General features: G+C 45.7%; 1 protein-coding gene across 1 annotated transcript in view; it reads left to right on the plus strand.

The window, feature by feature from the left end:
- LOC147683540 (uncharacterized) overlaps positions 1 to 7007 on the plus strand; it is a 250716-nt gene extending 243709 nt beyond the window's left edge. Inside the window, exon 11 of the mRNA XM_086943932.1 lies at positions 3756 to 7007. Within this exon, the coding sequence (XP_086800058.1) occupies positions 3756 to 6187 (2432 nt within the window). The 3' untranslated portion in view covers positions 6188 to 7007. The remainder of the gene's footprint in view (positions 1 to 3755) is intronic.
- The last annotated feature ends 9057 nt before the right edge of the window (positions 7008 to 16064 follow it).

A 16064-nucleotide genomic window follows, 5' to 3' on the forward strand; every position in this document is an offset into this window, starting at 1 on the left:
GTTGCTAGACATGAGAAGACAATTTGACAGCTCAATACATTTATATAAATCAACATTTGGATTTTCAAGCTTCCCTGCCCACATTACTTCTGTTTTCTCGAGATCATCCTGAATTTTGGCCATTAAAATATCATGGAGGGTGCCGATTCTGATCTTGGATCTGCCCATTAGCTCAAGCAGTTGGATGTTTAACAAGTCAACTGATGAAACATTAGCTTTTAGTTTAGTAAACAATTGAACATATTTAAGATAGTCTCCATTAAGTAAATTATATTTCGTTTTCAAATCAAAAAAGGTAGTTTCAAAACCCTTAATCAAAAAATCATGGACCGTTTGGATACCGAGGAGTTTCCATTTTTTTGCTATGGAATCAAAACCTATACTAGATGTGAGAGTCGAATGCCACAAGGGTGTATATCTATTAATCTTACTGATATGCATGTGTTTATGAATCTTATTCCAAACTTTAAGGGCACTGAATATAGTTGTGAATTGACAATTGTTTCTATAATAGGAGGAATCTGTATATCGCAGAAACAGGCCTTCCGCATTACTCCCAAGGAGAAGCTCATATATTGATGGTATCAATTTGATTTCCCTATTATCAATTACATATTTTGGTTTGATCAAAAGAGCACAAATCTGTAAGAAGGCGGCCCAATGATACAGGGTAGTGTTGGGGATGGCTAGCCCTCCTCTCTCCAGTGGTAAAGACGGCAATTTATGTGATCTCCTGATTTTACCATGCTGCCAGATAAATTTGGACATAAAATAATTTAACAGTTTTAGAGTCTTATCGTCAATGGCTAGAGGGATGGCCCGGAATAGGTATAGAAACCTAGGTAGCACATTCATTTTTAAAAAGTTGGCTCTGCCAATAATTGAGAGATGGAGACTATTCACTCGATCTAGTCAGATTTAATTCTGTCCAGGAGAGGATCATCATTTATTTTAATAATGCTTTTGATATCTGGACTGATCACAATTCCCATATATGTAGCTTTGTTAGCTACCCTAGGATCGATACAATCTACATTGTGAGTACGTACTATTACTGTTTTCCCTTTATTGAGAGAATACCCCGAGTAGTTGCCATACTCGGAGGTCAGATTTTCGATAGTGATGATAGCCTTGGAAGGATCAGGAGTGACAACAGCTATGTCGTCTGCATATGCCAGCACTTTCGTATTGTATTGACCGCAGACCACTGGCTTAATTAAGTGACTCTCTAAAAGTTTTAGAATTAAGGGGTTAATATAAAGTGCAAATAAAAGGGGGGAGCAAGGACAACCCTGCCTAGTGCCCCTATAAATATTTATGTGATCGGAGTCATACCCTAGTACCGGAATCTTTGCTTTGGGAGATAAATACGTAGATTTGATTGATTTTAAGAATTTAGGGCCGAAATTGAGACGCGACATGACCGCCCATAAAAATGACCAAGAGACGCGGTCAAAGGCTTTTTCTGCGTCCAATAGGATCATTGACATCTGACCCCCGTAACAGACATGGCGTTGAACAGAGTAATAACCCTATTAACATGGTCGGTAGTCCCTTTCCCTGGGACGAAGCCATGCTGCCACGGGGAGACCAGATGTTCAATGACCCTGCTCAGTCTGGCAGCCATCACTTTTGCGTATAATTTGGAGTCCGAATTAATTAATGATATTGGACGATAGGAAGTAACAAGTTCCGGAGGTTTACCTTTCTTTGGGAATACAACAATATTGGCTTCATTCCAGGTTTCAGGGGGAATCCCATCATATTGGATACCTAAGAATAGGTCGTGGAGCAGCGGCCCAAGCTGGTGGGTCAATATTTTATATAGATCTATTGGAATTTTATCAGGGCCTGCAGCCTTGCCGGGAGAGAGTGCCGATAGAGCAGCCAGCACCTCCTCTATTGTAATTTCTTTTTCTAAATCGCTGCGAGAGAGGTCATCAAGACGCTTTTCCTCCTCTGGGGAGTTAAGTAAATTGTGTAAGTAACTAGCAGAATCCCCTTCAGAATATGCTACGTCCTCGGTATATAATTTCTGATAGTATTGTTGAAATCGCATAGCGATATCCTCTGTTTGGGTATATATCTGACCATTATCATGAATAGAGGTGATATTTTCAGTGACGTTCTTCTTCGCGTACGTAGTGCTAACTGTCTGCCACCTTTTTCTCCACTCTCATAAACGTCCTTTCTATGTGTTCTGTAGGACTTAAGTCATTGATTTAAATGTAAATTAAATAATACATCAATTTATATATATTAATGTGAACATTTCCAACAATATTTAAAAAAAATGTACCGCCACTGCTAAAAACCTATTTTTTATTATTAGTACATTTTGTTAAACGTTAATTTAAATAATTTATATTTTTGCAAAACAAGGTTTAAGTTTAATATTATAATTACAATTATTCAACAATAATTATATTTTAAAATTATCAATCCATAATTATATGTTTTGTATCTCTAAAAGTATACCGATTATTGTAAAAGTTGAATCAAATTAAATGTAATACGATTTTTATTTTATTTTCTTGCCTCCATTGTTTTGTAAAGTAGGGTGTTGATGTAGCAGTGGTTTGCTAATAGTGTTGCATGGCTCTTACTTCAAGGCTGAAATGGAGTAAATATGAGCCTGTTTTGCACTTTTAAAGCTTCAGTAACCTTAGAAGTGAGGTTTGTGAACAGAAAAAATTTACTGTTTTGTGCGTGTTTGCCTTACCATATCCTTCACTAAACCCTTCCTAGTTTGTAGAAATAGCCCCTATTTTCCCACGATTGCCCCTCTTCCATCCCACATTTACTTTTAAAACACATCCCTACATGTGTCGAGATCTCTGCTAACCTTTGCGGATATCTCCTCACAGTAATATAGGAGATCCGGAGGTTTCAGCCTTAGGTCAGTCAACTGCATTTTGTAATATGCGAGTTGAACTCCTGTAGTATTGCTTTACGTACTGCAAAATGCAGTTTGTGGATTGGGCTCAGAGACCGGATTTATGCACTCAAATACCATCCACAGACGTCTGGGCTAGATGCATAAGAATCAATCTAGTTTACTTATGACCTAAAGTTTTCCCTTTAACCAAATATCACAAAGCAATATCTGGATTTTGCGAGTTTTGTTTAATCAATGAACATAATTTATGTTTCTACACTTAAATGAATGTCGCAGCCCAACAACTAACTATATTTATTATTTGATAAATGTGCGTTTCTGTATCTTAATACTCAAAACTAAACATTAACTAGTTTTACCTGTTGTCTTTATATTTAACTTTTGTTTTTATTTATCGCTTTTCTAGAGATTAAGAAGATAGTGACGGTGTTAAATTCATACATTTGTAATAAATTATATTTGTTTAAACTTAAACGACACCACTCCCACATATCCATCCGTATGAAACATGTTTGTTGGTGTAAAAGGGAAGGTGGGAATGAGAAATGGGGAAATAGGGTTAAACGATTTCCACACATCCCTCTGACCTACAGGTTGTTCACCTATAATTAATGCTCCTCCCACTTAGGTTGGTGCCCTCAAATATACATCACAGGTGTTATTCAACAAATCTATGAATTCTTGGCTTGATTAAGTGAACTGCAGTATTTATTTGAGAACTTAATGAATGCTAATGTCTAAAAATATGTAAGAATGTATGAAAGATATGACATGTTCTGTCTCAGAAGGGAGGAGAGTATTCATTTCTGTTGTTCTAATCAAACCCCAATGAAATGTCTTTTTTTACTCTCCACAGTGAATGGAAAGGCAAGTGTGACCCTTGAGTGCCGTTCTCCAGTGAGCTTCTCATTTAGACTTAACGGCAAGGAGAGGTGTGGTATCATGACGCTGCAGCAGAATGGAATGAAACTAGATGTCTACCCACGAAAGACTGGCCACCACATGCTCTGCCTGTATGCTAAACCTGAAAAGCCAGCAACTGACCTCTACGAAAACGTGCTTGAATACATCATAGAGTGCAGCTCTGTGGACAAGAATATGCGACTACCCAGAGAGCTAGAAAACCCTGTCGGTCCAAGTTGGGTAACAAGGAGCAAGGGGTTTCTGCAGCCGTCTCACCTGGAGCCAGTCATCCACGCTCCAGATGGCCGATGCACGCTCACTTTCATGCTTGAGAAACAAATGGCTGTCATGGCCACGCTGCACTCAGGCGAGGTTCCAATGATAGAGGAGATGCAGAGGAGGCACATACTTCAGGTCGAGGGGCAAAGCCAGATTCAATTTAGGGTCCAGCTTCCAAAGGCAGGGTTGTACGCCCTCAAAATATTTGGAGAGAGCTCATTAGCCCCCGACCACTTTGAATATGTCTGCAACTATATCATCTCCTGCAAGAACACAGGTGTGCACTGGTCACCATTTCCTGAGGAGCTGCATAACCCGGTGGGACCTTCTTTGCTGATGGAGGAGAAAGGGTTCCTGCAGCCCTCACACATGGACCCAATCATCTTTACAACAGACGGACGCTGCTCTGTCGGCTTCAGCTTGGAACAAGACATTGACATCTTGGCCCTCTTGTATTCTAATCACATTCCGATGACCAAAGACATTGAGAGGCGGCACATCCTTCAGGCTCGGACAAAGAACAAAGTTGAGCTAAGGGTGCAGCTTCCGCAGGCTGGGATGTATGTCTTGAAGATCTACAGTGACAGCCATAGATCCGGGGAGTTTGAGTACGTCGGCAACTACCTGATCTGCTGTACGAATACCAGAGTCAAATGGCCACCATTCCCCTTGAAATTGCAGAACCCTGTCGGGCCTAGCAGCCTGATGGAGGAGGAAGGACTTTTGCAACCATCCCAGCTGGAACCAATCATCCACACCGTGGATGGGCGCTGCTCAGTCAGCTTCACGCTGGCAAAGGACGTCAACACCCATGCGCAGCTATATTCGGATGAACTGATCATAACAGAAGGGAATGAGAGGAGACACATCCTGCAGGTCCAGTGCGAGAACCGGATCGAATTTAAAATCCAGCTGCCACAAGCCGGCACTTTTGTTCTCCGAATATATGCTGAGACGAAATCAAACACTGGTCACTTTGAATATATCTGCAACTATCTAGTCTGTTGTACAAATATGGAGGTGCGCTGGCCTGCCTTTCCAAGCATGCTACAGAATCCTGTGGGGCCTTGTAGACTGATGGAGAAATACGGATTATTTCAGCCTTCTCACTCTGACCCCATCATCTACTCAACAGATGGACGCTGCTCGGTCAGATTCTCTCTGAGCAAAAAAGTCAACTTGTTTGCTCGCCTCCACTCTGATGACATCACCATGCCAGAAGATATCGAAAGAAGGCATGTCCTGCTGATTCAGAAGGAAAACAGCATTACCTTTGAGGTACAGATTCCACAGACAGGGACATATGCCCTTAAAATATATGCAGAACATGAAAAAGACCAAGGAGACGCCTGTTTTGCCTGTAACTACCTAATCTCCTGCACCAACACTGGAGTGCGGTGGCCAGCCTTCCCAGAGGACCTCCGCTGCCCAGTAGGACCTAGCTGGTCCATGGAGAAGAGGGGCGTATTCCAACCTTCTCACACTGAGCCAATCATCTACACCGCTGATGGGAGGTGCTCCATAAGCTTCACTCTGGATGAAAAGGTCACTCTTATGGCCACTCTACATTCAGACGACATTGCAACAGAGCACATTAAGAGACGACACATCTTTCCTGTGCACAAAAGAAATACTGTAGAGTTTAAAATTCGACTGCCAAAATCTGGCCTATATGTCCTCAAAGTGTATGCCAAGGAAAAGTCAGATCCAAGCAACCTGTATGAATTTATGTGCAACTACCTGCTGTGCTGCACCAACACACATGTGAAGTGGCCAGAGTTCCCCTTGATATATAGTACCTGGGCATCCACTTATGAACTGGAGGAGCCATTAGAAGGGGTGCTTCCCACCAACAGCAACGTGTATTTCAAGCTCAGGGCCAAAGGGGCTGCAGGAGTGTCCGTTAAAGGCAAATACCTATACCCCTTATCTCTGAATAACGAAGGCTTTTGGGTAGGAACCTTCGATACAACCGGGTCTCAAGATGTTTATGTCCAGGTGACCAAAAACCTTAACAAAAACTACTCTTCTGTTCTGGGCTACCAGGTGGAGAGTGAGGGAGAAATGCGGCCGCTTTTCCATGACAAGACGAAGATGGATGACTGATGTGATCTAGAATGTGGCAGGCGGTCATCTCAGTTAATGCCATCTATGCAAGATGGTCAAGAAGTTCAGCAGGGCCCACATCAAACTTTATTCTGGCTCCTTCATTAAAACATCAGGATTTTGTGTCACAGCACTACACGTTCCAACAAGCCTTCTACTTCGTTAATGTATAGTAGAGAAAAAAGCACAGAGGATATATATTGTACTTTGGTCAATAGGAAATCAAATATTCACACAGTCATTACAAACATGCACTTACGGGCACTTTGAGCAGTACTTAGGCCACACAAGAGAAGGGTTTTTGTATGTGGTATCCAAGCACCCACTACTCCACTGTGAAGAAAAACATTTGCATATTTCAGTACCCCTGCTGCGCTTCTTACATTAAAGCTAACTGGAACTGTAAGCGACAGTATGGCAGATATGCACTCTTTTGCTTGAGGACAGAGAAAGATACTGTAATGGCCCTCAATAGACCAAATAAAGTTTGAGCAAGGGGATTTAAACAGTGACAGCATTGGACATCACCACCACTTATCTCACAAGTCTACCATTTAGTTCTGCAGCCTCAATCTTGTATCTTCTTGTGCAAGTCTTCGTGGGAAACTTTGTAGACTTTTAAGACTTTCATATTTGGAATCTAGATTTTTATCTGCATCCTGCTCTTTTGTTAAAAGCTCGACTGCCTACATTGTACTCTCGTTTCCAGTGTCTTGCATTGAAGGTCTCTGCATGGTCTGTATGCGATCAGCAATACCTTGCCTTCGATTACAACAATATGGCCAGCAGAAAATAAAAAGAACCATTGTTATATTGGCGCCAACCTTAGCAACAGGGGCCGGCGTAATTGATGTGTAGTTTGACCGAGGGCCCTTCCAATAATGGCTACTTCTTATGTTCCTACTTTTGAGGGTGACATTTTGTTACATTTTAAATTCAGTGTTCATGCTTGTGGTTCATGTGCCTTTTATTTTATTTAAGTTACGGAGCAGTTTTATATTGCTAAACAAGTCGCTGAGGAGTGCTGGGTGATGGAATTCCAGATGAATGCAGAGCTCAGAGTGACTCCCTGACAAAGTATCAAATGCGCTAGGTCTTGGAAAGGTCCTGTTGATGATCATCAAAGCATGTTGGCTCAACAGGTTTTGCTAATTTAATCAGCATTTGCTCTCTTTCCTAATGAACAGGAATTAGAGGTTATTTCCGGAGAAGTCTTTCCAATGTGCAGATAACCCTGCCTTCACTCTTCCTGGGATTCAGACGAGGTAAAACTGCCCACTGGATGATAAGGAATTGAAAAAATGGCCTTGCATTCCTATGTTTTTTCCCTACTCAGTTGTTCGCTTCCTTGAGTTTACTGTGTTCACATTGCTCTCACTTGAGACAAACCACGAACACAGTGGCGTAGCTAGGGGGAGGCGGGGAGAGTTTTTTTGGAGTGGCGGCGAGTGCAAGGTAAGTTGGTTTTTTTTCTCCCTTGTTGTCAGTCGATTCCCCCCAAATTCCTACCTGCACGGGCCGTCACTGGGCAGCAAACTCAGGGACAAAAGCTCTAGCTTCACCACTGCATGAGCAATCCTACAACTAAATCTCAAGTCAGTCGTCGTCACTGGTAAACCAAAAAGATGCTGGATCCCAGAATATTTTTAGAGGCTAAAACACTGATCCTTTTTCCTTGTGATAATATTACGGTTAGTTCACAGCATGTTTAATGTGCACAGATCATGAATGTGCCGAAAAATAGAAATAATTGTTCAAAAACTTTTGGCTTTGCCGTTTAGAACTCATTCATTTTACAGAGATACATATATTAAGGGGGAGTTGTGAAAGTACCCCCCAAATACCAAGGAAACTCCGTAGACTCACTGCATTTATTTTTAAAGAATTTTCACAAAAGAGATATGAAATTGCATGGTAAATATTTCATGCACACATCACGAAATATTTTCAAGAAGTCCAAAAGACATATTCACCCAAGTAAAAAACACACAGCCATAAATGCACACCGGCTAACTGTCACACGTAATAGCTTACAGTAAGTAGCAGGAGTAAAACATTGTTTATTACGATTCCCCATATAAACATTACACACAATTCAAAACAACATTATGTCTCAAATCATCATAAATTCTATACATCGATAATGCATTACACATACCGTACAACAACAAAAATCTTCTTTGCAAAATTATAAGGGGCAAATATTTGATGGTCCCCCACAGGGAATGAAATCCAGCTCGCTCAGTGTAGAATAAGTTACTTCTGTCGACCCATTCTCAAGGGCGGCTCTAGGCTCATGGCGGCCCTGGACAGGGAGCGAGGGTAGGGGGCCCCGGAAGAGGGGGTCCGGGCGGGGCGGTGCGTGTAGGTCAGTGAAGAGGGGGGGTTGGGGTCTTTGGAAGTGGAACAGAGCTGGAGGCTGCCAAATCCCTGCAGTAGCCGCCACACAAATATGTATCCATCCTCAGAGGATTATTATATTAAGGATATATATTGGCATGGTGGCCCCTGGGGATTGGTGGCCCTGTGCAGGTGCACAGCTTGCACATGCCTAAGGCCGCCCCTGCCATTCTTCTGTGGCTTCAGACTCAGACAAGATGATAGATGAGGAGTCCAGCAGAGACATTGCTAATAAGATGGTAGATGCTTCCTTTGTTCTTAAAACCTGTCTTAATAATTGTCCCTCTCAAAGACAACGGACTGTGCCCTGTGTAGGTGAGTATTTGATAAAGGTGGAGGAAAAAGTATGCCCAAAGCAAAGGATACATTGCAATACCAGAATATGAACACCCTCAGGTCTGGTGCTTTGCTATTACTTGTAGTTTTCATGAAATCAACATTTTTCATATGGCCGTTCTGGTATCTCATGAGATATAACAAACAATTAGCCATTTTCCAGTACCTTGTTTCTGGCATGTACAGTTCTGATAGATTATTCAGCCACTGTTTTTCTCTCATTTCTGCTTCACTTTACAATTACCTCGTTAAAAAGACAGAGGCTGCCAATGTCCAGAAGCCAACTGTTATTCTCTTTAAGAACAAAATATATATTATGCCATACCTTTAGAAGAGCCTTCCCCTAATTGAAAGACAGATATAAGCAAGTAGCAATGAAGACTCTGGTGAGTAAAGATTTTCTGAGTGATTTTCTAAAACCTCTAGTTAATATAAAATCTCATCAAACTATGCTTTCCTCTTCCTATCCACAGATCGAGTGTTAACATACGTTAATTTGACATAATTAAGGCCATTAACGTTTCCTAGTCTTTCAAAGTCCTATGTTCATTATTAAATAGCACCTATTTCATCAGTTCCTGTATAATCCAGTTAAATATAGAAACTTATAGATATTTCTCACCATTTTCCCATAGAGAAAGCTGGAGTCAGCGATTTTAATTAACTACTCTCTGGTAAAATGGTCACTACTTACTCACTCACAGACTAGAAAATGAATGACAATATAGCTGCTCATCAACATAAAATAGTCGATAGAGAAGCTGTGTGTACCTCTAATGCATGTTCTTCAAGGTAGTTCACCTCTTGATAGCAGCCATTAAGGACTAAAAAGGCTATGGTTTCCACTCTTACATAACTTTATCACACCGCCTTCTATACTACTTTGAATTGTTACAAACAACAAGCAAATAGAAATTTGAATTGTTAGCAAGTCGAGAGACTTGGCGTCTTATGGGGGCCGTCTGAGAAACACTTGCTTATACTGGAGTGTTGCCTATCACAGCATACACTCACACTTCCAGTGGAACGTCGGCAGTGGAATGATAATGAAAATATAAAAGCCCTGAGGAAGCCCAAATCGGGCGAAACGCGTTGGCTGTCTGTTTGATCATCTTGTACCAAGAATACTCTAAAGGATACATTAAAAAGGATTTTTTTCACATTGTTGAAGGGCATTTGTTTCCTTTCGGTGTATTGCAGCACTGTACAACTACTCTCATTGTTGCCTCTCTATTTGCTTGTTGTTTGTTTGAATGTTCATGGTCCTGTGGCAGTGGACTAGAGAGGTGGGCAGCATTTGTAGAGCAACCCATTGTGATTTTCGTCTGTAGTGAGGTGGTGCAACTAGTAATTCCTCACTGCCATTTTTGCTGTTTTGTTGTACTTTGAATTGTTAAATGTTTTTGTTAACAAACAAAATGTAACTTACTGTTGACAAAGATCTTTCTGGGGGATACTGTATCTTGCAGATTCCTCACATTTTGAATATCACAGTCCTCGGAATGAACCTGGAAGCTTTTTAAAAGCTCTCTCATGCCAGTAAGGATGGTTGACTCCACTTTGATGGCAGAAGCGGCGTCTCATGAAGTCACTGGAGTCATAAAGCCCCACCATCAGCATATTGATGTAAGATTCCCCCATATATCTGTATACGTCTGAAGGCAAATGGATGAGAATGACATTACAAAGAGGAGGCCAGTGAGGAGGAAGAAGAGAAGGGCAGGAGGAAAAGGCAGGGCTCTTGCTTACATTTGCCCAAAACCCCATTTATTGCCGGTACAGTGGGTTTTCCCGCTGTTGCTGGTGCTGTACGACTTATTCTGATGGCCTCAAAAAGAAAAATCTCTTGGGAATCCGCAAACTTTTTAAAATTGGTGGTAGTCCCTCCATTGAGTTGGTATGCTCAGGGACCTCATGGTTAACCTTTCTATAGTGGCACTGCTCTTTGCCCCAAAGAGATGGGAACCCTCGAAAGGGTGGCCCATATGGGTTATTTGGACATTTTGAGAGACTCCAGAGTTTTTTAGTAATGCGTGTTGACGTGGAGAAATAGAAGTTCCCATAGCTTTGGTGGTTGTCTAGTCCAGACTAGATAACCAGTTGAGTTGCCGATAGCCCATCCCTATTATTTCAGAAAAGTGGGGCCTCAGATGGCCAGGTAAATTGGGAAGAACTGTCTTTGCTAAGTCCAGAGTGTATGTGCTTATTTTGTCTTCATCGGCGACAGCGACCCCAGTGTTTTCGACCTTGTCTTTTTTTGTGTCTACTACACGTTCTTACCACGTTGGGCCATGAACATCGTAGCCTTCCGCTCTTTTATGGCCCTGGAATGTGTAATCCAACATTGTGGTCCAAGCACCATAGGCACATTTTGTGCAGGTCCGTAATGGACATCTGTCCATTACAGTTGCTACACACTTTAAAACCTGAATGCTTAGTGGGAAACTTGTAAAGAATTCTGTACCTCAATTATTTTTTTAAAGAATAACAAAGTCATCGTCAATGATCTCCTAAGGAGGTTCAAGCTCTAGATCCACGTTGGCACGGAAAAAGGGCACTGACATCAATACACCGACCCATGGGGGGCTTTATGATTCCAGTGACAAAATGGGGATCCATTTTCGATGCTGAACTGGAGCCAGCACAATCTACCAACAGAGAGGAAATGAAACGTTTCCAAATTTAGTGTAACTTCTTTGAAATTCAGAAGGTGAGGAATCTGCAAGGAGAGGTATCTATCTGAAATATGCTTTGATAAAGATGAGGCAGCATCTGAGCACCAGTGGCTCTTACTGCTGCCTGATCCCCCTCCCACAGCCTTGAAACTTTAACGGATTCTCTTCATGCAGTCTTGGGTCCACAAATGTATGTCAATGTTTGTTCCCTCTCTCTCAACACCAGCTCACAGTGTTTGTCAGTTTTGGAGCCTAAGGGTGCTTACCCCACAATAGAAATGCCTTCTTTAGTAGCGTGAAGGTTGCAGAAGCTTTATATTGGATTGGATACACACAAAGGAGACAGCAGGAGCTGCATTGAAGGTGGTCAAGTTGCTAACCGTTTAAAAAACACTTACATTTTCATGAATAGGCATGGCCAAGAGCGCCAAGATGGCGGTCGCACCTTAGGAATGCTCCGGAAACCTCAGTCATCTGCTCTGCAATCCATCGCCATCGGGACCCCAGCAACCTTTATATTGCCTGCCTGCTTACCTGGGATTCCTTGGGGTTCTTTTGGAGCGCTGTGTGGCGATACCGGAGAAGCGGACGGCCTTGAACTTCTGGGCCTGCCGCGCTGCGTTTCCAAGATGGTGGCTGCCAGAGAATTCTCCTGATCCCCGCCTGGCCTACTGGCCTGCTCTGCTCAGCTCAGCTCCTGTGCCCCGGCGGCCTGGGGGAGCCTCCTGCCCTGCTCCGGTGCGGTGCTCCCACAGTCTGGGTGTTTCTGGGCCCTGTTCAGCTGCCGATCGGGTGGAGGGGAGCTGCTGTCCACGTCTCCTGCCAGTTACTTTGCGGCGCTGCCCCATCGATGACCACTGCTGCCCTGTTGTGGGACTGGCCCGCCCGCCGGCTTCACAGCGCTGATCCTGCAGTGCTGCCCTGGGCGCTGGCTGAGTGCAGGAGCCTCTGATCTACCGAGGAGGCGATCGGCGCGGTAGCTGTGGGGTTACTGCGCCTCTCCCCCTACGCGGACTCGTTGGAGCCCGTGTGGGGCCGCGTCCCCTGAAGGCCTACGTGGGCGGCCTAGAGGCCCGCCACCCCGCAATGCCGCTGTGGAGGTGAGGAGAGGGGGCGCCTGCCCGTCACGGCTGTACTGCGGATGTGCCTGGCTGGATGGGGTTGATTCGGCCGTTGATCGGACGGCAGGAGCGGCCTGCCTACTGATGTGACCTCCCCACTGTGAGAGCCTGAGGCCCTATGCTGGAGATATCCCGTGCCCTGCCTGGCCCTGGACTGTGAGGGCGTACTGATGCGGTCCGGCTCAAGGCTGCACCCCTCCTGGCACTACAGTGAGGTGCGGGGGGTACCTCGACTGCCATATCGGGCAGTGATGACTCCATTTGTGGCGGCCCTCCCCCCCTGGGGGGGATCTGCGATGGACGTGTGCCGGTTTCTGCTATGAAACCTCACCCTGCCTGGGGGCTGGACACAAGGGACTTAGAGCCTAGCGCAACTCCGTCGTGGTGTTGAGGAGCGGAGGTGCTCACATTCTGCACAAAGCTCGCTGCTGTGCTGGCCTTTCCCTCCTCTCTCCCGTTGCTGAGTGGTACTGGGGCCCTGTTTTGAGATGCTCCTCGCTTGACCCTGAGCTGCGGTGATTGAGTGCCGGGGCCCAGCCTGCAGCGGGGGGGCCTTCCCCCCCACCCACCCCCCCCGGTTCTCTGGCAGGGAGTGAGTGATATTTCGACTGTCAGTTCGGGCAGTGGTGGCCCTACTCGTGGGGATGTCCCTCCTGGGTGGACCTGTGTGTGACGGTTGAATGCAGCCTCCGCCGGTGGGATTCGGCCACTACATCGGGCGGCGGTGCTTACTTGGTCCTGGCCTCAACCTGGTCCCTTCCTGAGACTCTGACCTCATCCCTCGCTGATGGGTGGCTGACTTCTGTCCCTCTGCTCAAAAGGACCCGGGAGCCCTGGCACAACACCAACTTTGGCCCCTTGTCGATCTGTACGCCTGGAGCTCTCACCACTGACCCGCGTGGGGCCACTGCTGAGGGCATCGACATGGTTGAGGGGTGGTGTGGAGTGGCCGTGACTTGCTGCCTTACCCCCCTGGCCGACCTCCCTTCTCCTCCTCCGGCCTGCCTGGCCGCCTGGAGCCCCAGCTGCATCTCCTCGCTGCTGAACAGTAACCATGGGCGGGGACTGGGTAACCAAGACCCCGCCACCCAAACCAAAATGGACCGGTTCAGCACCACAGACTCTGGGGCGTCGGTTGAAAGTAAGATTGCGGAAGTCAGAGTGGATATAACTCTGATCCGGCAGGATCTCCGCAATGCTACAGCCCGAATTAAAGAAACGGAGTCTCTTATATCCACCGTTGAAGACGACGTCCATCAACTGAAGATCCTAGTTACTCAACTCCAGTCTCGTACCCAGGAGCTGCATCAGTGGGCCTAGGATGCCGAAAACAAGTCCCGTCGTAACAACCTCCGCCTAGTCGGATTTTCGGAAGGTGTGGAGCAGGGTCGGATGGCAGACTTTGTCAAGTGCTGTCTACGCTCGAGAATACCCAAGTGGTCTCTTTCCCCCTGGTTCACAGTCGAGCGGGACCATTCGCTTGCTCCCCACCCAGAGCCGGGAGCACTCCCTAGACCGATCACCCTGCGGATCCTCAACTTCAAAGATCGAGACGCTATTCTGGCTGAGTCCTGTGCTGCTGTTTCTGGCGGACCCTGCTCAATCGGGACCCCAATGACTCCGGGCCTTGGACCTCTTTGAGCGCACCTAAGGCCTCCGGTTAAACCCGACCAAGTCTGTTCTGGTTCCCCTTCACTTGTCATGAGAATGCTTTGATTGGCAGTCGATGATCCTTCTTCGGCGGCAGTCCTTCAGGTACTTGGGGATCTGGGTGGCTCTTCTCCCCGACTGTGCCTGGTCGCTTAACGCCACCCCGCTGGTTAAGCAGGTCAGTGCTGACCTCCTTAAATGGAGAACGCTACCACTGAATCCCCTAGGCAGAATAGCCCTCTTTACAATGATGATTTCTATACATGCTCCAGAATACACGCCTCTCTTTCTCCAGGTCTTGGTTTCGTGAGATGGACAGTTTGGCCACTAAGTTTTTATGGGGAGGGCTGTTGCCCAGGAATGCCCTGGCCCAATGCCGGATTCCGCCCTTTGACAGGGATCTTGGGATGATGAGCCTATATCTTTAATATTTAGCGACACTCCTCCTTACTGTACACGATTGGTTTAATGGCGGCTGGTCCGACCCTGCGTACTGTCTGGTACTGCACACCCTTGGTTTTTCTACTATCCAGGGGATGCTGTACGGGGACGCTGTTTCCCAAGCTCTCCCTGAGGTCACACGCAGAGTACTCCTGGCCTGGCGGGTCCCTGCGCCATACCTGCTGGTCTGGAAAATTGACCCAGTACACCCCCTTGTGGTGCAGCACCAGACTCCAGGTTGTTGCTTCTCTTTCAGCATTCTGACCCTGGGATCTCATTGGGATTTCCCTGTTGGGTGATGTCTGGAGTGGGACCCACCTACGCTCCTTCCAGGACTTGCAGGCCCAGCACTCCCTCCACTCTTCTCAGTTCTTTAGATATCTGCATCTACGCCATGCCCTCCGCTCCTATATATCAGACGGCACTTCCTTGCCCGAATGTAGTCCACCCGAAGCTCAGGTCATGACTGGCAACCTGAGGAAAGGAGGAATCTCCTGTATCTACTGTTCCCTTATAAACAACACCCCCAACTCCCTATCTCGACTCCGGGACAAGTGGGAGAGTTGGCTCGAGGCCCTGGAGGGCGCTGACTGGAGAGATGCCTTGATGGCTCCTAAAATAATTGCGATCTCAGCAAGGTTTCGACTAGTTCAAATATATTTCCTACACACTGCCTATCTTACAGCGTTGCGTCTCCACCATGCAGGGCTTCGACCTGATGCTTCCTGTCCCTGCTGTCCTCACGCCCAGGCAGATTTTTATCACATGGTATGGCTATGTCCTGCGATTCAGAGGTACTGGGAATCCATAACCGGAGAGCTCACTGAGGTCCTGGGCTGGGAGGTCCCCCTTGACCATATACATGTTAACCTGGGCATCACCGAGGAGCTGGATTGCACCAGGGCTGAGAAGCTCTTTCTTAACACAGCACTAAGTGGCCAAGAGGGACATTGCAGCTCACTGTCTTAACACTACTGCACCTACGTTGCGCATTGGCGCAGGGGAGTGGACTGATGTGCCACGCAGGAACGTCCTCTTTATGTGGCCAGAGGTTCTCCCAAGAAATTTTGCCAAATGTGAGGCAAATGGGTCGGAGTGATAGAGAACTAACGTGGACTGATGCGCTGTCTAGAATGGGAGTGAGTATGCAATATCGGTACTATGTACGTATGCCTTTATATGCCAATGTGATATGTTTGTGTCTCTGACTTGCCTTCCACAATGTACTCCTGAATGGTGCTGTTCTCTTTGTTG

Source organism: Lissotriton vulgaris, chromosome 11, assembly GCF_964263255.1.
Source record: "Lissotriton vulgaris chromosome 11, aLisVul1.2, whole genome shotgun sequence".
Classification (NCBI taxonomy): Eukaryota; Metazoa; Chordata; class Amphibia; order Caudata; family Salamandridae; genus Lissotriton; species Lissotriton vulgaris.